Below are 23,284 nucleotides of genomic sequence, written 5' to 3' on the forward strand. Positions count from 1 at the left end.
TGGTTAGTGATTGAAGGTGGAGTAATGGCAGCAACATGGTGTCTGGGCCTTCTGAGAATGGGGGAAAATACAGAACAAAGTGTTCTGTAATAGGGTAAGCTTATTCTTGCCACAGCGCAGCCTTTGAAAAGAAACCACACGTATAATAACGTCATACTGACAGTTCTTGTCCCTAGAAAAGAAAGTTAATTGAGTGAAGTTTAATTTCAAGTTGTTCTGGCTCTGCTAAGGATTTGATGACCTTTTTAGGTGAACCTTCACACCTCCAATGGGTCTGAGCCACAGATACCAAGGGTTGCTATTGTTAAATATGAATTTCTAAAAGGAGGCCATTAGCCATTATGTATAAGCAATGCTAAGGGCTTTCTTGCTCTTTCAGTGTGTGATCTTTTCTTCACAATGCCTTGGAGTATATCGGGCTCCTTCCTGACTACCTCTCAAGTGTTGTGCAAGTGTCAAATCACATTAAAATAACAGTGAGCTGCTAACTGTTCAGACCTCACTTTTTCTTCCATTTTTAGATACCTGCAGTGATCTACAGGGGGGTTAGTTATGTTCATGAGGTAGCTTGAACTTATCCCATATTCAGTGGAATATGTGCTGGCAAGTTCTTCTCACAAAGCAAAGAACAAGCATGTTTGGAGACGAGCCTATTCAGGCACAGAATAAAGCAGGTCTGACAAGCTATTCTTTACCAAGTCTGGACAAGAGGTACTATGAGATGCTTGAAATGGCCAGATTCTGATAAGAGCCAGGATATGTTGTGTACCTGCTGGCACAGAGGGACGACTAAGAGATATAGCATATCTCAGTGGAAGTCAGAGCTTTCCGTACATTTGAAGGTACTCACTGGTTGGTGGAATTGTAAATAAATACAGTTCAGAAGGTCCTGCAGCTTGTCAAAATGCCTACATACAAAGGCTTGTTGGAAAAGGTTTGCAAGCTTTTTTCTGACCTTAAGATATCTACTCATTTCAGGTGGCCCAAAAAGGACCCATCCTACTGTGCCTGGAATTCCAGGTGGAACAAGAGCTGGGGCAGGTAAAATAGGGAGGATGATTGCTGAAGAAATCATGGAGATTCACAGGTGAGAGAAAATGGTAGGAAGTTAGAGGAAAATCAGTATTGTGTTTTTTTTAAGAGGAAATTAAGGAAGTCTTTCTCTTTCTTCAAGCTGATTACAGAATGATACAATTGCATTTTATATGTAGACAGCTACAAATACTTATTCAGCATACCTGAGGCAGTCAAAGCCCATAGTGAAAGAATGAAAAAGTTACAGCCTTCCAGCTTTCTACTGTAAAAGACTAATATTGGAACTTACTGTAACGGTGATAATTACTTGTTTACCAGAAACAGTAGTTAAAAAGAACAGCTAACTAGAAACAAATTCTTTTCCAGACTATTCTTTTTCCAATGACTTAAGGGTGTAAGTGGAACAACCTCCAAATGCCAAAGCTATTGACTACATGCCAAAAAAACAATATTTGTTTTCATGTGATCCACTTTGCTCAGATGCTTTTAGAGTTGTTAGATATGTAAGTTCAGCTTGTGCAGTTCTCCCACAGCTCTCCGAGCAAGGACACAATGATTAAGCTGGCTCTGCCTTCCCAGGGGCAGTCTGTCTAAAAGTCAGGTTGTAGGTCTCTGTAGTAATATGTAGCTGTTTCTCAGAACAGCCATCTCATATCTCTCACCTGTGTGAGCAGCTACTTTCAGTGGGTATCACTTAATTTCTACTGGCTAACAATCCCTGTTCTTCATGAATTTCCTCTTGGGAATTGTTCCCTTTCCTATAGAAGTGGTTTCATCCAGCTGATATTTAGCAGCAGTAATTTAACCGTACTGAGCTGCAATTCAGGAAAACAGTCCATCTGTTTCCCATAGTTTTGTTTCTGCTGCAGGCCACAGACTGCTTACATCATTGTTTAAGGGAACAGCAGACCTATCACATATGGCTTCTTTCCTGTCTATAAGGATAGGAAGGAGGAGGGGGCAGGGGGAGGGGAAGACAAAAAGCGACACCAAGGCTGAACCAATACATTGAAACTTAACCATCCCTTTTAGTAGCTGTAAAACACTTAATTAGTCTCAGTGAGTGTAGTAGTGTAGCTTACCACCCATGCTTTCGTTTCATTTCCAGACCCTGGGTTAGTTCCAGTCCTTTTTCAGCAGCTGTTACTATTTTCCAAAGCTGCCTTCTGTTCAGCTTTCCCAGCGGAACTCTGCCAAGGATAAGATTCCCAATTCCATTGCTTTTCTCTGTAACCACCCTTCCTCCCTTTAGTCTACAGATTTGTTGGTTCTACAGTTAATACATTATTCATTAGTTAAAAAAAAAAAAAGATATTTGATCGAGCTATTGAAAATTGAAAAGTGCTGCTTCAGACTACTTAAAAATATTATTGACTCCATCAAATATCTAGTGTACTTCTGCAGCAGTAGCTCACTTAAGGAGCCTAGGTTACTGTGACTAAGGCAGCTCAAATGCTTAGCTGGTCTAAATTGAAGTAAAATACAAAAAATGAGGCTTTCCTCCGTACCCGGGACTTTTTCCTTCTGACTCTGTAAAGCCTGAACAGGAACAAGTAATGATGGGGAGGAGGTTAAAGCCAGCAGACCGAGCAAGCTGGACAATTTACACACAACTGTTTATCTAGCTGCAAAGAAAAATGTTGCTATTGCTGATTTAACACTGAAAAAGTGAGGAAGTTACAAAAATGAAGTTCATGCTTTTAACATCTAATGCTGCCACCTTGTACTAAAGTTGGTATTTGAAACTCCAAGTCTCTGGCACCCAAGTCTCAAAGTTGCTGGTAAATTTATTCCGTTTTCTCCATGTTTTAGGATAAGAGGATCATCACCTTCTAGCTGTGGTTCAAGTCCACTGAACATTACCAGCACACCACCACCCGACACATCCTCCCCAGGAGGCAAGAAGGTAAAAACAAGCTTTACAAACAGTCTCGCAGCAGTAGTGGCAAGCAACTGAGATCATACTTAGAAAATTACACCTGGTGTTGAACTCCTCCTGGCTGCTTGGCTGAAAAAGTCTGACAGCAAATCAAAGTATTCTGGTGGCCAAAATCCCTTTACAGTAGTCCCTGAAGTGCAGAGACCAGCAGTTCTTAAACACTGGCAGCTTTTGAAATCCACTTGCTCTTTAGATTTTCACTTTTATCAGAGCTGCAAGAAACAGCCCTCCAAAAACTCTTTACTACCACATACTGGTGAAGATTGGAAGTGCTAGTGTTTGAGCACTGGCTGTGCTCAAATGATTTACACCACTTTTGCCATACTGCTGTAGCACAGAATAGGACCATTAGATGCTTTACTGTGTGCTGACAGTTTATTTTTAAATCAATACCATGTACCATACCTTGTTCTAAGATTGCTTGAGTTGCACTCACATACCATTACCAGCACTTAACCACCTGAACACTTGCACTGGCTGCATTGAAGTCATCTAGTAAATTGCTGCTTATGGTAGGTATATTCAAGGCAAGAGCAGCACTTATCTAAATCCTTATTTCTGTGCACTCCAACGTTGTCTCAGACTTACTTAACTTTTTTCCCCCAGAAATTATGATGACTATACATAAGAATTGCTTGTACTGGAGCATATGGCTGACAGGAACTATTTTTGTCTATTCTTGGCTTGCTTTGTTCTTGAAATAAAACTTGACATTGGAACAAACTGAGTTATAATTCTAGGAATAGTTATTCTGGCTCCTTCTGCCTTACAATAATTCAACACCTACATAGAGTAAGGGCTACTGTAACAGAATAAAGGAAAACACACATGGACAGCTTGGTGCTTCTCATCAGGCACCCCCTCAGTATTTCTCCTTGGTTAGAAGACTACATTTGCTAGAAACAACGCAAGTTCCAGCTGATGCTGCCCTCGGAAGGGAGCTCACAAGTACTTACCTCCCAGTGTACACACACCTGAGCAGGTCAAATCTATGGCTGAAGTTCAGCTATTCCCTTGCAATTTAAGAATCCCAGAGAAGGCTCTTCAGTTTCTGATGAGCTCTGGTGTATGTGGTACCGCTGTGCTGCTCTGTGCCAAAAAGTGGTTAGGCTTGTGATCCAGGAGCAGCGCTCTGCCCATGCAGTCTGTCGCTATGTGGGGGGATTATACTCCTAAAATGAAGGATCTGAGTTGACCGCACTTTGCGCATACTGTATTTGTAAATTCAGAAGCATTCTGTAGTTAGCTGTAATTACTATCACTTGCAGATGGAATACTTACAAAGATGACCCACGGAAATCCCAAGGTCTTTTTCTATTGTTTTTTCAGAAGTTTAGCGTGTACTACTGACTTGATCTCTGCCTTTCTGGTGGTGATATACTGTCCGCTGCTTGATGGGCATAATACAGAAGTAGTAGTTCCTAGTTTACAACTAGTCTGACTACCTAGCCTTTAGGTGGTGGGGTTTTTCAGGAAGTCCATCTTCCCTGTATTAAAAATCCCATTATAGGACAATTTAAGACTTAATGCAATATTTCACGCTGGCTTATGACTTCTATTTTTTTCTTTCAAGATCCTGAATGGTGGTACTCCAGACATTTCTTCAGCTGGGTTACTGTCTGGGCAAATCCAAGATAACTCTGGTTACCCGTATTCTGACAACTCCTCTATTCTTGGTGAGTGAAGTCACACACTGATGTGCCTTAATACCACCTAAATGCATACAGACAACTCGAACAAGATGACTAGTTTTAGCAATAACTTGCTTTCACCATCCACAGTACAGAGGTGAGGCATAAAGCCTGTAACCTACCACTGTTTGCCTAAAGCGGGGGCTACAAGAGTAGCCTGGTGGTCTGTTTTGCTAACTTTATATTGTATACTCTTGCTGAATCAGTGTGAGTTAGCTGACCTCCTCCCCTGCTTTTTGTGAATGCTTTTTAAACAACTGAAGATGAGAACAAAGACTAAGCTGATCCTAGATGTTGATCTAGACTTATTTTTGAAGTACAGCATACAATGCCATCCTTATTAGGCATACTGGTCATTTCTTGTGCTCTGACACCCTGGTATCAGAGGTATCCCTGAAACTGTGGCAGCCTGGACACATCAAAACAGATCAACACTCCCAAACTAGTTGAGCCTGTTCAGATACTCTATGTCCAGTCATGGGGCAAGTGCCTGTAGCAAGTAAAGTGAACAAAGTAAAACTGAACTTCTGACACCTTCCTGTGTTCATGCTTACAGGGGATAACTCTCATATTGGCATTGATATGATTGACAACGACCAAGGATCAAGCAGCCCCAGCAATGATGAAGCAGCCATGGCAGTAATAATGAGCCTTCTTGAAGCAGATGCAGGTCTTGGTGGCCCTGTAGACTTCAGTGATTTGCCATGGCCCTTGTAAATGATGCACCTGGCTCAAACATCCAAATATCAAAGTGCATTTACTGGTGGAGTTCTACAGTCTGTGAAACTTGTTGGACTGAGAAGCTTTTATGTACAAATTTCATAAAAGCTGTATCAGATTGCAACTCATCCTACCATGTGTAACTTCAGACAAAGTGGAATAACCTGCTACAGTGTTCTGTGTCGATTTGGTTAGCTGTGTATAGCTTGCAATACTTGTATATTTTGGATTCTGTTGTTTGAAATTTTTTTTAAATCACTGTGCAACTCACTGGCATCAGTGGTAGCTTTTATATGCAAATGACCATTTCAGATGTATGGTGTGTTTTTACACTGCAAAACAGTCCCCATGTGGATATTTCTTATACTAATTGTACCATAAAGCTGTTTATTCTTTCTTGTAAGAATCCTTTACTATAAATATTGTTAAAGTGTAATGTATTAGACAGTTAAATATTTTTAAAATAAATGTTTCCCTTGTTCTAAGATGGAGCATTTACTTTGGTAAATAAATTTGATAAAACCCTGCTGAAGGTGCATGCTAGAAGCAGTTGCCTATTTATCCTTTCTTTAGCCCTGGGGGAAAAGGGAAGAAAAACACCATTTTGTCACTACAGTAAATTTCTAGAGAAGCTATTATTGCTTATTCCCAGATTCAAGTTTATACTAAGATAAATAAACAACTGTAAGGTAGGTTAAGATAGGCTGACATTACTACATTTCTCTTTCAGAAATACTTGTTTTTCACTTACTAACCATCCTTCCCTGAGGGAAGAAAAGCAACTACTTTCCACATTCATCTGTATACTTAATCTCATTCATAGATAACTCAAACTCATTAAAATAATGGTAACTTTATTTGCATGAAAAACTTGTTTACAATCATTAATGAAGAATGAACCATTTGCATTTTCCCATTTCATGACACTTACGAAAAATGTATTAAATAAATATTTGTGAACAGATTAAGGTAAGGCAGAATTTAAGATAAAGCCCCTATCCCTTGTTCACAACTTTTGAACATGGCTCACGCTGCAAACAAGTGAAAAAATTCACTAAAGAACTTTGAGTTTAACAAGATGTTACATGGGTAATTGAATCATGTCCTCAATCCAAAAACCCAAGAGTAAGTAGTTTTGTGCTCAACCATATACAATAACTTTAAAATGGTCAGCCTATTCAGAGCAAAACTATTTACAGTTAATACTTTTGATAGAAGCACTTTGTTAGTATTGTGCAATACATTTATAAAAAATGGCTTCAAATTCCATTTATCAACCATTTATAAAGTGCTACTATCAATTCCAATTCTGTGTTCTAACCCCTGTGTAACAATACTGACATACACTAGCCACCAGCCTCCCATTGGTTTTGATGGGCTTAAGAGTGAGGACAGTCCAGCATACAAATCACCAATGTCACAAGCCTACTGGTAAACACACAGACATACGTAACCGTGACCCCAGGGTGTTTGATCTGTACTCTTTCCAAAACAAGCAGGTGCTTCCCCCTGGTCTTTGCAAAGGTCTGTACTGCAATATCCTAAACACTGTTACACAATGGAGAAAACTGGACTTGCAGTGTAGCATGAGTTGAGTACAGAGTCACTGTAAAGTAGCATGCTTTTGTTTTAGTAAGAGTCAAGATCAGAGCGGTGGGTTCTGTCCCTCAGTATCCATCTCACTGTTATTAGGTGGAGGATGAATGGGCAGGATATCCAGCTCATCTACTTGGGGGGTAGGATGCATTACCACAAGCTGGTCCTGGGGTATATCTGCTGCCGCAGCCGCTAGATTTGTAATGGATTTGCTTTTCACACACTGAAAGTCAACATGCCGACTCTTTCCTTCCTCCTTCTCCCATGACATCCGAATGAAGGGTCTTTGGACGTAGTTGTAAATCACCTCTGGCCTCCCGCCCGGTCGCTTTTTCACTTTCTCTTTGTACGTAGGGTAACCTAAGAAACAGAGTACAGCAGGCATTAACGCTCCTCATGCTGGTTAGGTCAGGGATTCCTTTTACAAAAAGCACTTGTCACCATCAACATCCTGGATGGAAACAGGAGCCATCATGGTGTCCTACTGATGCCAGGAGGGCACACAGTCAGCAGTGTAACTACCAACCCCACTGTAAGGAAAGAGGCTACAGTGCTATGGATAAGGAAGATAGTGCCACTGGACAACTCTGCCAGACTTCGCAGGCAAAGCCAGTCATTCCTTCCCTGAGCCAAAAGCAGCTGGCTGCTCTAAAACACTATAACCTGGAAAGCAGGAAATGAGATCTCTAACGTAGAGATCAGCATCATTCTGAGCTGTGGTTTAAGTAAGTTCTCAAGTGGAATCCACACATGTTCCTCCCAGCCACCCCAAGTGATGAAAATACATCAGTTTAGACCAGTTATCAAGTCTGGTTATGCCATGTTCAAGTCTTCCCTCTGCCTAAGCAGTAATTTTCATTACCAGAGAGTTACAGATTATTACAGGGCACTAGCATTAAAGTTTAGTCAAACAGTTGTTCTTTTATCTAAAACAAGAAACACCAGCAGAAGTGATCTGGTATTAGCCAGCGTTAACACACAAAACCAGGTCTTATTTAGTTGAATAGCATGTCAGGCTGAAGGCTCATACTTTGTTCAGACAAAAACATTTGTCAACTCTAAAAATCAGTAAGCAGTTAAAAATGTTTGGTTTTGGTTGACAAATTACAAACGTAACTATGATGGCTTGGTGAGCAAATGATAGAAAACCTCCAAGTTATAAAGGCTGGATTTTAAAATATTTGGCTCAACAGTCAGAAAGAAACTGAAATGCACAGAAACCCAGTTGTTACATTCATTATAAAAATCTGCGACTACTTAATGTAGTTGTCTTTTGCAAAGTCAGAGCTGAGATTTTACAGATCAGCCTCCTAACTTACAAGATGTTTATTTCAGATTAATATTTCTTTGCACTTCAATGATCCATTTCATAGTTTTGCATTTCCTGAAAGAAAATATTTACCTGCCACTTAACACGAAATTAACACCAGACCAAGAACAGAATAGACAAAGCTGTAAAAATGCATCATCACTGCAAATAAAGTACAGAAAAGAATTTGCATGAAAACTGAAGAGCAAATGGCAGGAGATGCAAGTCCTAAGTCAGTAGAAACCACCTGAGTTACTCTGGACCAGCTGTTTATTGAGTACTGCTTCCCCTCTGGATGTTCTACCATCTAACTTCAACAGGAAAGACAACACCGACCCTTATTTCTTCAGTTGCAGAGACAATCAGGAAGCAGAGCAGTCAGCAGACCTTTTCCCCTCAGAGTCAGCTGTGCTTCTCTTACCTTCAATGCCCAGTCGGATCTTCTTGAGCCCCCTTTCCTTCAGAACTGATTTGGCCACATCTCGATTTTCAATGTATTTGAAGAATCTATACAACTTTGTGCTGTAAATAACTAAAAAGACATTTTAATGATGAAAAATTGTATGGAAAGATAAATCTTTGTGCTTTAAGACTAGAGGTTTAATCCTTTTCACTATTTTGCTTTATTCTAGTATTTCTATTTCCGAATAGTGGGAGACACTCAAGAACTCCTCAAAATATCCAAAACAGAAGTCAGAGAAAAAAAGCTGAAGGGACTGTGAAACGAATCAGTTGCAGATCTCTTTTTCCCTATCAATTTAGTCTGTTTTATACACTTAGGAGTTTTTTGTTGGATTTAGGAATTTAATAGGACAATTCACAGAACAAACCACAGTATATACTCCCAATCCCACCTCCACAAAGACAACAATGCAATTTTTGTCTCCTTTTTGATAGAATTCCTGTAAACATAAAAAAAAATCTTTCCATTCTTCTTGCCATTATGCAAGAGATACCTGCAAACCCATTTCAGAAAACCCAGACTTGTTCTGCTTCACAGGAAGGACATCTTTGAAATTTTTATTATAGCACCTTAAAAGAAGGGACTGGGGGGCCATCAACCCCATACAGCTGCAGAGATCCAGATCAACTGTTTATGAAAAGTATAAATATAAAAAAGGCAAATGTGTGTTTAACTAATTACTTAGGGTAGGAGGTATTAATTGACATCTTTGAGACATAAAAGTCCTGGAAACCCAAGCCAATTGCATCACTACATTAGAACGGCCCCATTTGATCTATACTCACATCGACCCTCTCCTCTTTAGGAAGAGCTACAGGTTTGCATCCTCCAAAAATGTAAGGCTCTTTTTTTGGTGGTGATTTGGGATTTATTTAAAAAAAAAACAAACAACAAACACAAAACAAAACACCAAACCAAAATTCAAAGCAAAACTGTAATACTTTGAAGAGACTTCTAAAGGATTTTATACTACTGGTGTACAAAGAGTGTCTCAAGCTCCTACATCTCCCCCCAAAAGCCCGAATTTCAAGTTTTCACACTAAAGCAACGTTTTCTGCTACAAGGACAGCACTGATGCAGGGAAAGGCACTCCATTCACAGGTGCTGTAGCTCATCTGTACACCAAACTCTTACACTTCCAAAATACTAACACTTCCCCACCCGCCCCCCAAAAAACCCCAACCCCAAACCCTCTAGTTATTCTCCCACAGTAAACGTGACTCCTATACATTTTTCTCAAGTTCTTTCTGAAAAAGTATTTCCTTCCCCCTCATTGACTGACAATACCTTAATAATAAAAATTAGCTTCTCTTTTTAATTAGATTTGAACATAACATGCAACCTATGCTTCTGTGAAACAAAGTATTAAGCAGAACTACCAAAACCACGTTGTTTTTTTCTGAGGCACTAGGGATGTTGTAAAGACTTTGCTAACAGCGCTTACGTACAAAAAAGTTAAATCAGCACATTTACTGCTACCTCTACCACAGCGTGACTTGGTGGAAACAATGAAAATAAAACTTACTTTGTGAATACTCCTCTCCCATTTGTGGGGGGTACTCTTCATCCCAGTCAACAACATCATCATCTGTCAGTACAACAATGTGGCACTCCCTCTCACCACTCTGGGCACTGGCTACCATTAATGGCAGAATCATTTCTTCTAGATAAAACTCAAATTGTTTGCGAGCACCATCATTTGACAATTCATGCATGAGAGCACCTGGAACAAAATTTTAAGCATAAGCACATTTGAAGGCTTGGTAAAAAAACAATGAAGGCAGGAATAAAACACAGCAGTTCTGTTTATTTTGTAGTATTTACTGCAGACAGCTGTAAAGACACTTAGTTTATCAGTTTGTATAAGATCAGAATTTTTTTACAAATGTTTTCTAGAAGCCACACCAGAAGTTCAAACTAACAGGACTGTCCTGCGCATCTTAGCACAATGTTGGGCAGACAGAGGAGTGGCTTTGAGGAGACCACCTTCATTTTTCACTACTGAAAAACATTTGGTAATTGTGCATAAGACTCCTCTCGGGCTTCCTAAAAGAAATATTATTTAAGCCAGTTGCTGAAAGAGTAGAGCATGTTACCAAGTTTTCGTAAGCAGTAGCTTAAAAACAAAGCCTCTCAAAACCCGCGCAGCATGAGCTGCTAAATCCTTCTACTAAGGACAACACGCACTGAGCGTGTGACTCAGCAGGCGACACGCTGTGAGGTCACAGCGCTGCCGGTGAAGGCAGAGGTGCCCCACACGGATCTCACAGCTGGAATGCCACAGCTTGGTACTGCACAAACATCATGAGATCATAGGAACCAAAAGACACAGGTCAGGTCATTTAAACGTTGGCCAGAACTTCAGCTGTGCTCAGTGTCTCTTCCGCTCGTTCTTCCCTTACACATTGGGAACCATGGTGCACCCTACGCCACCAGCAAAGTCGTGCTACTTTTGCTAGCAACACAGCTTCACTCTCTTGAGTAAGGTGTCGAATAAACTATCGTTCCTATCCTCTGAAAAATAGATATCGCTTAATGTTACTGTATCTGTACTGCAAATGCATCAATAGTTTAAGTACTTCACAGAGCTCACCACAGCAGAAAAATACCTGAATATCAGATATTTGCTTAAGTTAGTCTGTATGATTGAAATTATTTTAATAAATTCTGTACTTACTGAGATCTCTGCATTTAATAGTACTATACTCAAAAGAGATACAAAGATAGTCACATGCTTCTCTCAATTCAGGAATAGATATCCCATCAGGACAGCGTATCACTCCAGTCTTGTAGTAATCCTACAGTAATGCAGCAAAAAAAACCCCACAATGTACTTCAACATTTACTGACAGAAACATTTCATCATTTCATTTACAATGTTTTCTCCACAAGCAAACCCCCCTAAGATGTAAAACATGTTAAACTTCATGAATTTTATTGTCTTAAAATTTATCAATTTCCTGAGCTGCTTTCAGAGCAGTGAGCTCTAGTTAAACTTGTTATTTAAGTGACAACTATTAATACTGATCATTTTTGTACATGTATATGGTCTTTTATCTATACTTCACTCAGCTTTGTCAGCAGAATTGGAATAGCAAAAGCAGTATGGCAGCTCTACTTCTTTGTGTAGATATGAAGTACACGAGGGGGCATTTTCTTCTCAGACTGAAGTTTGCTTTTCTCCTGTTACCTGCAGTAAGTTAACTTCCAGTGCTCTGTTTCATCTAATTTCAGTACAAGAAGGGCTAAATATATCTGAACTAAGTGAACCAGATGCATAGAGGAAGGTCAACCAATTTTTGGCAGGCAGTAGTTTTTTGGTGCTTTCTCTCTTCTAGGCTGTCTAGAAAACCTAGAGGTGTTTTCGTATCAAGCATTTCTTTCCTCTCTAGAGAACAATACAGAAGAACAGTATTTATTCCATCCACAAAGTCTGGATATGCAAGTAAGGCTAAATCCACAAGTTATGCCTCTTAATACTCATAGTGCTTGTCGCTGAAAACTCACCAGAATAGCACGAAACACAGTGGAACCAATTCCTTCAGCAACTTCATACTCTCCTTTTTCATTAGGACGTGTAAAGTTATGTTCTCTGCCTGATCCAAACATCCTGGTCAAGAATAAAAGTAATTTGGTTATAATTCCTTACTATGATTTTTTTTTTTTAAAATCTGAAAAGTAAAATGTCAAAAATTATACTGACATGGCAGGGAAAAAACAGTCTATTTTATCTCGTATGTATGTACAATGTTCACTGGGTTTATGTTTAGCAAGACCACTAGAAAATAGAAAGCAAGGTAGTCTAACTCAGGAAAGTCTAGTTTTATTCTTCAACCTTAACTTGCCAATATCCTCTGATCAAAAGAAAAGTTAGACCAGGCCACTTCCTACCAGTGCCAAAGGTAGGGGAACCCAAAACAAGTTGTCTTTGGCATTTGTGAGGTAATGTAGCAGAACGAGTTTTGCTATGGAATTCTCATTATTTAAAGACATTTGTGGTAGTTTAAGAAACAGAACTTAGCGTTCAAGTATATACAACTCACCTCAATTTCATTTAAAAGATTTAGTTAATTCAAAAGTTAAAATAGCATTCTCATAGAAGATACCCGCACTTAAGGATAGCATGTACAGCATAGTTCTCCCCACTAGGATACAAGGGAAGTTAGACTTAAGGAGAAAACTACAAGTCCCAAACAGTATGTGACTTTTTAAAACACACCTCTGATACAGAATTACAGCCTATGCTTGCAAAAAGTATTGCAATCTACTCTGTGTTATTTACAAATACATCCCAATGACAAAGCTTTGACTTCATACACACAACCCAAAGAAACAAGAGTTGGTGTACTCTGTGAATTTATAATGGTGAACAAAGTAACTTTTTTCACTTAATGATTTGACATATGTTTTCTGACCACTCTTCAAGACAAGAAATACTATTTAGGAAAAAGGCAGTCTAACAGGACATAAACTTAAGGCAAATATGTTCTTATTGTAGTTACTTTTCCCTCCCAGAACATACTAGCTAAGCTGTTCCTGTTTAGTGTCCTGTGAACTGACATTGGGGGAAAATGGGTTTATAAATAACTTGCCTTTTAGAGCAGTATTTCCATATCTTTATTAACCTACTTTTGAATTAGCAGAAGATAAAATAAGCTTGTTCCTTGAACCAATCCCAAAGGGAAAATAACTCAGAAACACACACATAGATCTAGTGCATTAGCCAGCACCACTTACTCTGAGGCTGGGCATGGAAAAGGTAGCTATTTCACCACACAACTTCACACTGATACACTCCCAGTTTGTTATTCTGGATATTCACATATATGCATGTATTATATACATACAATTAAATCACTGATGTAAAGCATTTGTATTAATTATTACTTCTATTTATTTCTCTTTACACAGAGAAACATTTTTTGCTTTCTCTGTAACTCTTCCCTGACTTTTCATAAAAATTATTCACACAATAGAGAACCAAGGTACTATTTATCCCACACAGTGGTAATTTAAATGAAGCAGAAATTGTTTAATCATACTTATTACCTGTATCTCAGCAAATAGCTTTATATATATGTATTTTAAATATTATTATATCCTTATAGGCTGAGAAACAGCCACATTTCAATGAAAAACCCAAAGTGGCGCAGACATAAACCTTCACTTCTTTCTTGCCACAAGTTTGTAAGCGGAGCCCTATGCATTTGGACAATGCAAAGCCAGCCACTATTTGAGCAAGTAAAGTATAGAATCTTTGCCCACACAAGTAAGCCTGTTAAATATGTTATTTATTATAGTTTCTACTGAAAATACTACAGATATATTGTGGACTTTCATTCAATTATTGATCATTTTGAGTGTTAGGTCTCTTTGCTGAGAGGCTCTGATCTGTTACACTGGCTATCTGACATTCCCCTGTCCAAAAAGCATTTCAGAAGATAAATATGCTGAGCTTGAGTGTTGTCAGGGTAGGTCCATTAAGCTAAATAAATTCCTTTGAGGTTTTTGTCCTTGGTATTTTCAAAGGGACTACCTACACTCACTACTTTGTTTTGTGAAGCAACTAGCTTTAAAAAGCAAGAGATGGAATGAGGCAGACTGAATACAGAAGCAATGCCCAGCAAGATAGAAGGAAATAAGTACATCATGAAATGTTAATTTACTTACGAACTCTTTCGTCTCTACGTAATAGACATCTATTGGCATCCCTACCAAATACAGAGGAGAACTTACATCTGATTTTTACTTAAAGACCTTTGCAAACTGATAACATGAGTTCAACACCTATTTAAACAGTTTTAGTATCTACAGAGCATTTATGTCTCTCCTACAGTTAGAGATTAAGGAAAAAACAAAAAAGATACAAACCTGCCCAACATTGTATTAGGTTGTGCAGTAAAAATAGAAGGATCTACAACAAATCTGGTGTTATCCACTATGAGTGTTACTCGTTCAGAAGTTCTTACATTCCGAGCTCCCTCTTTGCCATTTTCATATACAAATACCATTTCCCCACCAGCCTTGCAGCTCCCATCTGAACTTGACTGGCTACTGTTTCTGCTGCTGTTCCCCACGCTAACAATGGAACCGTTAGGGGAAGTCTTCTGAGGACGAGGGCTGCTTGGTCGAGATGAACTGTGATCCTTTTCTCGATCTTATGTGGGGACAAGGTGGAAGGAGAAAAAACAGGAAATTAGATTACAGATTTACATGAGCTCTATGCAGTTTATGTCTTTCCAGACACAAAACACGGCAACTTGATAAGTTAAGTACAAATTATTTCAATTAAATCTATTGTAGTTAAAGAAACCTTCAAAAATAACTGTCCATATATGAGATCCTGAAGTTTCTACCACTTAGACAGAGCCACCTCACCTCCTCAAAGCTTTTACAAGAAGAACTTAGTATCCTAGTATGGAAAAAGCATCTCAACATAATATAGAAGCTATGCATCACAGTCGGTGTTTAGTGTTGTAGTTCAAAGAAACAAACCAAGTTATGTCACTTAAAGAGAGAAGTGTTTCCTACAGTTCTAAATATCTAAACCCTAACAAGTAAAGTGGAAGCATTTAGTCAATTATCATCTTAGAAAAATTAGATTGTTCTTGTGATATGAACTAAATAAGATCATCATGTAGGAATACACACTGCAGACTGAAGTAATGACCTATCAAAAAAGGGTGCTCACAGCCTTTTACAGCCCAGAGGACATGTAAGAAATCTGTATGTTGTGGCATCAACAAATAATACTTTTTATTGTATTCTTTTAACAAAATAGTAATTAAGTTTAAGAATTTTAATCCTGAAATGCTATAGATCTGAACACACCAGAATGATACTGTCTTGTTGGTGAAGTAACATTCCTGATGCATGGAGTGAGCTGAGATTCTGCCCTTTCATGGGATGAGTCACGAGATCTGTCACTTGATCTGCGTCTGTCCCTTGATCTCTCATGTCCACCACTTGCACCATGGAGGCTCATTTTTGTGTAGTTAGCAATACGTGATGAGGTGCTGAAAACAGAAATAAGAGAAATGTTCAGCATTTCAAAATTCCAGAAACATCATACATTTACATTTTAAAGGCATTCATGCTCCATTACATGTTTTGAAGATGAATATTATCCACCTCCATTTTTTTTTTGTACTCATGTTTATATTTACAGACATGAACAATTATTTGGAACATTACGTAGACAGCAGGAATTACCTGTTTATTGCTGTGTGATCTACAGAGACACTGTCTGATCACTTGAACCTGCCTGTGAACCTGTATTCACAGAAATCCCTTGCAGAACAGGTAAATCGAATACAACTGAGCATTTTATTTTAATTCTTACTGTTTAATTAAATGTTGTAATCAAACCATGATATTAAAAAGTTAGGGGCCATTTTTTCCAATGAAACCTGGTTTAGAAAACCATTCTCAGAGCACAGGCTCTTAGTACTGACTGCTTTTCTTGTGACTTGACCTTTACAAAGGTGGTCATCCTTAAACTAGTTGATAAATCAAGACACACCAGCCAAGGGTTTACTTCTGCGCATTCTTTTTTAAGCTTTCAGTTACTCTTAGAAGGAATAACGGCAAGCCACCTCAACCCAGACAGCAAACATATGAACTAGATTATTAAAGCCAAGACCTACAGCACTGTCAGTAACAAGTAGGACATTTGTTCTAAACAAGTAAATTTTAATGTAACAGTGTAAGATTTTTTTAGACTGTAATTAAGTTATGTTACATTCCTTAAATTAAGATACTGATTACATTTTGCAATTAATTATTAAACCTACCAGCAAAATCAGTCAGTTTCGAGATCCAGTATTCTCAGAAGTTATCTAAAAATAAAATATCAACTTGCAACAGCTATTGTTAAATTTTACCAAAAATACTTACGCCTTTTATTTTGTATTCTTTAAACCAGAAATTTTTATATCAGGACACCACAGACATATCTTGTGTCCTTGCACCCCACTGGAATTCCTAAACCAGTTCCTTTGCTATTTGGCTTTCAAGTGTGGCCATGACAACACTCCTTATTTATTGGTTTAACTGAAGAACTTTCCAAAAGCCTCAGGTACTGAATAACTGAGACAGACATCTGCACAGCTACAAGGTCTGACAAAGAAGGGTCATAATTTCCCACAGGAGCCTCAATGCCCCACTTGCTCACGGCCTGCAAATCCCACAACTTTTACCAAGAGACCTTAAATATGACTGCTAGGAATGCTGTAGGATTCAAGAACACAAAGAGGTGAGAATAATGACCTAGCTAAGAAAAGCACAACAAGTTTTAAAAAGCATGAACTGTACAAGCAAGTTGAGCAGAATGTCCTCATTTTAGGTTGCTTAGAAGTAATGACAAAAAACCCCCAAAACAATCAAGACTGTTCACTTTTTTGAATATCTAGCATGACATGGTTCAGCTTCAGGTTTCAGTGACCAATAAGAAGAGAAGCTTAACTAAGAACAAAAAGGCTATGATAGATGTTCTGCAGTTTACCTTGGCACAAAATGAGTATTAGCACAATGCAAAGAATAAGAAATATACCTCTCAGCTAAGGAACACAAGCTTCTCCCCACCCCATCTGAATGAGGGAAGGATCTCGTATCCAATAAAGCAGGAGTTTGGTGCAGAGAGAACCTACTGCAATACTGTTTTCCTGCCAAGCTTAAAATATGCTGCAATAAGACATGCATCTTTAGGATGTGAAGTCAGCCAAAGGTCTATTGAATAAGGTAAAAGAACTGCAAGCCTTGCTTATGGCTGGAAATGCTTAGATTTACAGTCCAAGAATAAAGATAATCCAACCACCTTCATTAAAAGGAAGTGAGATCCGCCAATCTCCTTTTCAAGAAAATTATCAATTTAAGAAAACCTTTGCACCTTTTCTTCTACACATATACACATATAAGACATAACTATTTTTATAGGTACAAAATATGCCCACAAATTATCAGAAATGTGGATTGCAGCCTATAATTAAAATCTAACTCGAAACAAAAGTCTGACCTCTATCTATACATGATAACATTCATTACTACTACAGCAAAACTTCCTAAGAGATGGTCAAGCTTTTTTTTAAAAAAAAAATAATCTCTGTATCTCATCTGCACATTTATATTTGCACATCATGGTATAACCAACTATCCCAAAAGGGGATGTGTGTGGGGGTGTGTGTGGGTGTAGTACTCACACACATGCATAGCAGTCCCGTGACAAAATATCTCAGCAAATCCTAATAAAGCCGCATGTGATCAGGCCTGTGTTAAAGCAGCACTTTGATCCTTGCCATGATAATATTTCTAACCATGCTGTGAGAAACTGGAGTTCTGCAGGTGCCACATTTTATAGTATCAAAATCTATGACTCACTATTTCTCAATAGCTAAAGCGCTCTACTTGCTTTAAATAAGGGAAATGCACTAGAAAATGAACCCTGTAAGGATATGCAGGCTTATCACGCATTTTGGCAGAGCAGATATGAAATACCCTTTAACAGAGAAGTCAATTAAAATGCGATTCTTAATCCAGAAAACCATCTGAAGCCACATTACTCTCTAAGCAGTGATTGAGAGTTCACACTGAAGGAGGGTGAACCCTAGTTAATAATCTCTTTACAGGCATTGAGAAAAACAGGTGCTACAGGAAGCAACACTGACTCAGCTGGCATCGTGCTTCCTCCTTAGTCACGTCTGAATAAAGGACTAAACATGCTGGGCACGACTGTTTCAACTATACTTTCCAGTATCAGAACTGGGGCTACTTCTGCCTCGGTACATACAGCGAACAGGCCTGGGAAAGAGGGGCAGCACAGGCAAATTAACCTCCCTCCTGCTGCCAGCCACGTCCATCCCTTCGGAGCATGGACATGCGAGCCATCAATTCAGCACGCCGCACTACAAAAGAGGCAAGGGCTGCCAGCTGGAGGAGGGCAGGATCCTTAAATATTAAATCAATTGTTTCTGAAACAGATAGACTAGTAAATAATTTCAAAAAGCTCTTCAAATTGCAGCTGGCCACACCATTCATTTGCTCTGCTTCTATGTTGTAGTTTCCTTCCTTTAACGTACAGATTAATGCTAACTGTGAGACTGGCACAGTATCTATTAGCCAGAAGATGCAAGATGCAAGCCAAAATTACAAGATCTTTGAGAATTAAAGCAGCGTGGCTTCAGACAGCACCATCTGAATCATGAATCTTCACTCATCTTAATAACAGCCATCTAAAATGTCAATCTTAAATCTCATCACTGTTGAGTCACAGTACACACAAAAATAAATTTCTTTAATCTGCTGGATATATACCTGACCAAATCTGAAGTTCCATCTGTTCAACAGCATGTGTACAACACAGGTAAATGTTCAACAGCAGGTAAATACTACTACTGAAATACAACTTCGTTCTACAAGACAACTAAAATGAGTTTAAATTTGAACAAAGAGAAAATAAAGAGGTGGAATCTAGCATGTCGGAGACTGGCTTTACCCTGCAATATTTGACTAGGAAAACTGTGTCACTGAACTACTCTATCAATCTGAAACAGGAGCTACATCTGTGGCCAGTACATATGAAAGAAGATCTCTGACTTAGTTTCATATAAAGAGTCTTTAGAAGAAGTTGCAAGTGTTCAAAAAAAATGAAGACATAGAACTATCAAGTAATTTTGATTTTTTTGATAGAAAGACTTGTTAAAAATATCATTTTTACCTCCTAACAAAGCCATTGGGTACAGAAAGTTGTTTCTGCAGGGAAACGCAAAACCTCTTCGCTCTATACCAGCAATGCAAAATTATTAGCAGTTACTTTATTTCATGCATTACTAAGACCAAAACATTCACTCTCTCTCTCCATAGGTTTAAAATACTGATTTCTTAAGTTGCTAACTAAGACTTGGCAGTACCTTTTGTTCAAGAAGTCCTAACATTTGTAGCAAATGGAACTTTAACTAGAAACCTGTCCCCAGCAACGCAGACAAGCCAAACTGGCATTCACTAGGGAGTTCCACAGTTGTGGACACGCAGCTACCTACCTACCTACCCCGATAGAAGAGTGACCAACAAAAGCAGAGCTGCCCCATTTGCAAGAACAGGCAACCTGTTAGGAAGTATTGTGGTTCACAGAAGCATTATTCAGATCAGATAAAACACCAGTACTTCTCAAACAGCAGTGAACCACTGATAATTAAAAGTGCCAGGAAGCTGTTGGTCTCAGGTGGCACCTGGCTGCCATACTATATTAATCTGTAATTTCAGCCTACTACAGCCAATGGTGCTCTGCACGGTGCATTATTTCAAGCCTCCAAGAAAGTCATCATAGTTTCAGATCTCTCTCTCACTCTGAAAGGAAGTATTTGCAATATCAACTTTCTATTAATTTCCCAGTCAATGACCACCAGCTGCACACTGTGCTGTGGAAAACATGGGCACTGACTGGGGCACACCACCAGCCTGCAAGCAAAGTTTTCTCCTGTATGCTTAACAACATACTGCATTTAATTTAAAACTGCAAAAGAGAAAAAAAACCTCAACATTTTAAACCCACAGCCTCATTTCCTCATTCACTAAAGCTGGAAAAAGCTCCATATATGTAGACCATCTAGTACCCAAAAGTTTATAAAGGAAAGGTAAGTCTTGCTTTATCAATTACTTTCTTACAGGGGGAAAAAAAAAAACGCAAACAAAACCCACAAAAACCCCCACACCAAACAAACACCCAATAGTGTGTTTCGACAATCTTCACAAATTCAACATACAGTTTTTCCTGGCTCCAAAGGAGCACTGGGACACTAGCATTGCACCCATTCAAGAACTTGAGGTCAGCAATAGGATTTATTTTCCCCCTCAGTCAGGGATCAGGGAAGCTCTGCCTTTGTAAAGGCAAGAGGCATTTTCTTTAAAAGCAGCTGCCTCACAAAAAAACCCCATATAAGCTCAAGGCTTTATTTAAGCAAATCTATTCAATATGATGTAGAGGAGGAAAAATGGCACACTTGTCATACTGATATTCTTCTTATTTTTTTTCACTAAAGGAAGAGCTGTTTTTAAAAAATGTAAATGCTCTTCAATTTAATGATGCTTTGGAGTCAGCTGTGGAAGGAGAGCTTCAGTTTGTCTTTATACAAAACAACATATTGCTCTGAATATATTACTAATGATTAAAAGAAGTCATTAAACTGAATTAATTCTACTGCCAAAACAATTAGCATGTATTCCAATACAAAAACTTCATGTGCATCCTACTGAATACTGCCAATAAACACACTTGTTTTATAAAACAGGCTCATGTCTACACAAAATTATGGTGCTAAACCAATACACTTATTACCCCCAAAATCACCCTAAAATCTTATCTAAATGAAAAGGACGCAAGAGTGGAATATTAACCAAGATTTTTACCCCTTTTTTTTCTCCCTTTATCTTCTATTAATTAACTCTTCTTAAAACATAAACTTAGATCCAATACTTTCCTAGGATGATTTACATAATCAACACTTGTAGAATAGGGCTATAGAGCTTTATCTATACACCAACTTACAGAAATAATGCTATAAGGCTTTAGAAGAAATCAAATCTGTTCTGCTCATATTGCTAGGACTTACACAATGACAACGCTTATGCCCCTCTTCCTCCCCCTGAAGTCTGTTCTTTGTCAGCAGACATTTCAATTGACCAGTGCACACAAAGGACAGTACTTTTCCTCATTCTTCTCCTGAATAATGCCCACAGATTATTCCTGTTAACGGATACGCACCTTCCTCTTGTATCTATCAGGGAGGAAACACAAAAGCATGGAAATAATTTTGGAATCAGAGCACAAAGGAATTCTGTTCCTTCCAAGAAGGCAGCTTTGAAAGCCAGATCAGCATCCTTTGGCATTACTTGTTAAGTTCAGCATATTTGATATTTCCATCATTTCTTCAGAAGTTCACTGCACCATCAGCGAGCCTTACTTTTTCCTCCATCATCTTCCCCTGAAGGATAAGAGATTGTAGCTATACAGTCCATTAAGTGTTCAAAGACGCAAGCCCCTCCAGATACTAATTCAATTCAGTTTCTCACAGTCACTGACTCAGCCATGCGTAGTGCAATACTGACGTCTGACCTCACAGCCTCCTGTGAGCTGAATTCATACTTGCCTGTTTCCCCATCCCTAAGCAGCCATTGGGTATCGCAATTGACAGGCAGGGTGGGGAGCGTGCGAGAGGAGAGCTGCTCAGTATCGTGCCAAGTACCATCTGCGAAGCTATTTCTAGTCCTGCCAGCTTGTCAGGTTTCAGCACACACACACACCCCACAGCTGAAAAGGTTATTGCTAACTTTCTCTTGTAACATCTCTCATTTGCGTTCGTGATCATTCAAGATAGACAAATCCATGCAAATTCTGAGGATGGTTAATTTGTTCCTGTAAAGTCTGCCTGGATTAATATTTAAAATTAATTCACCTTTCGTTGAGTTCATAAGCAGGTACAGCAATAGCCTTTTGAGAACAAGGCAGTGCAGCCTCCATTTTTTAACCACAGACATCCCTTTTCCAGCAAGGCTAAGCGAGGAAAAAACGTCCTACGCTTTGTGACAATCTAAATATTAGTATATAATTATACCAATCAGTATGTTCACTGATCAAAAGTCAGTTCACCAAGTCCTGATGTAGTGCATCTTCACATCAATAGGCCATCAAGCGCTTCACAACAAGTCAAGCCCACCGAGCACAAAAGCAAAGCAAATTAATACACGTGTCAGAATAAAATTTCCTAAAGGTTTTTTCTTTGGGGGAGGATAAGTAAGTATTATGCTACAGCTTTTTTTAAATGATTCTTTTTAGAATGTCTGTAGGCTGTTGTAAGGAGGCACAATACACTGGAGGAATAGTTTAAAAGCAAGTCTTACAATAAATAAAAATCAAGATGTCAGAAGCAGTAAAGTGGAAATTAAAATATGATGAAAGTTGAAGGAATAAGAGGGATTGTTCGGCAAAAGAGGAAGAGAGTAAGAAAAACGAGACTGAAGAGACAGGAAAGCATGGGCATTCTAGACTGAAGAGTCAGCTCTTTAGACATGGAAGGAAAATTTTTGCTCACACAATTTCAACTACCCGAGCCAGTGAATTTTCTCCTGGTTTTAGGTCTTGTGAGGGTTCGCACAACCACCCTCCCCATGCCCCAGGGGTAGAATAACCATCACAGTCTTGTAAGCCTTTTCTTCCTTTCAAAATAAGCCATGGAAGATATGGCTATAATAAGCTGTATAGAAAGCACGCTGGAAAAACCTTTTTCTATGGCATTTTTTGGCCTCCAATAGAACAGTCCTCCAGCAGCAAGAAAAAGTGCAAGCGCACCCAGGTTCCTTCAGCACTGGTTCCCTATACGAGGTCTTTTCTCCATAGCAGAATTAGCATGCTTTCTTCTCCTTTAACACTATTTCAGGTAGAAAGAACATGCCATAGATGGATTAGCTCCTGATGCCCACAAAACTACCGCTCAGGCCAGGACGTGTATCCATCAAAATCTTGTAGAAACATAGGTCCAGTC

At 38.8% G+C, this 23,284-nt stretch overlaps 2 protein-coding genes across 11 annotated transcripts in view; one reads left to right on the forward strand and one right to left on the reverse strand.

The window, feature by feature from the left end:
• BMAL1 (basic helix-loop-helix ARNT like 1) overlaps positions 1 to 5,931 on the forward strand; it is a 51,872-nt gene extending 45,941 nt beyond the window's left edge. For all 6 annotated transcript variants that reach the window (XM_075755218.1, XM_075755215.1, XM_075755220.1 and 3 more), the window contains exons 16-19: positions 979 to 1,087; positions 2,848 to 2,941; positions 4,548 to 4,650; positions 5,222 to 5,931. In XM_075755218.1, coding sequence (XP_075611333.1) covers positions 979 to 1,087; positions 2,848 to 2,941; positions 4,548 to 4,650; positions 5,222 to 5,382 — 467 coding nt within the window. In that variant the 3' untranslated portion in view covers positions 5,383 to 5,931. The remainder of the gene's footprint in view (positions 1 to 978; positions 1,088 to 2,847; positions 2,942 to 4,547; positions 4,651 to 5,221) is intronic.
• Positions 5,932 to 6,222: 291 nt separating this feature from the next.
• BTBD10 (BTB domain containing 10) overlaps positions 6,223 to 23,284 on the reverse strand; it is a 29,878-nt gene continuing 12,816 nt past the window's right edge. For 4 of the 5 annotated variants that reach the window (XM_075755224.1, XM_075755221.1, XM_075755222.1 and 1 more), the window contains 7 exons: positions 15,585 to 15,769; positions 14,625 to 14,910; positions 12,261 to 12,363; positions 11,431 to 11,551; positions 10,279 to 10,476; positions 8,712 to 8,822; positions 6,223 to 7,341 (listed from right to left, as the gene is read on the reverse strand). In XM_075755224.1, coding sequence (XP_075611339.1) covers positions 7,031 to 7,341; positions 8,712 to 8,822; positions 10,279 to 10,476; positions 11,431 to 11,551; positions 12,261 to 12,363; positions 14,625 to 14,910; positions 15,585 to 15,738 — 1,284 coding nt within the window. In that variant the 5' untranslated portion in view covers positions 15,739 to 15,769 and the 3' untranslated portion in view covers positions 6,223 to 7,030. Of the gene's footprint in view, positions 7,342 to 8,711; positions 8,823 to 10,278; positions 10,477 to 11,430; positions 11,552 to 12,260; positions 12,364 to 14,624; positions 14,911 to 15,584; positions 15,770 to 21,507; positions 21,728 to 23,284 lie in introns of those variants that run through there. The other variant, XM_010304053.2, reaches the window with a different exon arrangement.

The sequence above is a fragment of the Balearica regulorum genome, chromosome 5 (genome assembly GCF_011004875.1).
Source record: "Balearica regulorum gibbericeps isolate bBalReg1 chromosome 5, bBalReg1.pri, whole genome shotgun sequence".
Classification (NCBI taxonomy): domain Eukaryota; kingdom Metazoa; phylum Chordata; class Aves; order Gruiformes; family Gruidae; genus Balearica; species Balearica regulorum.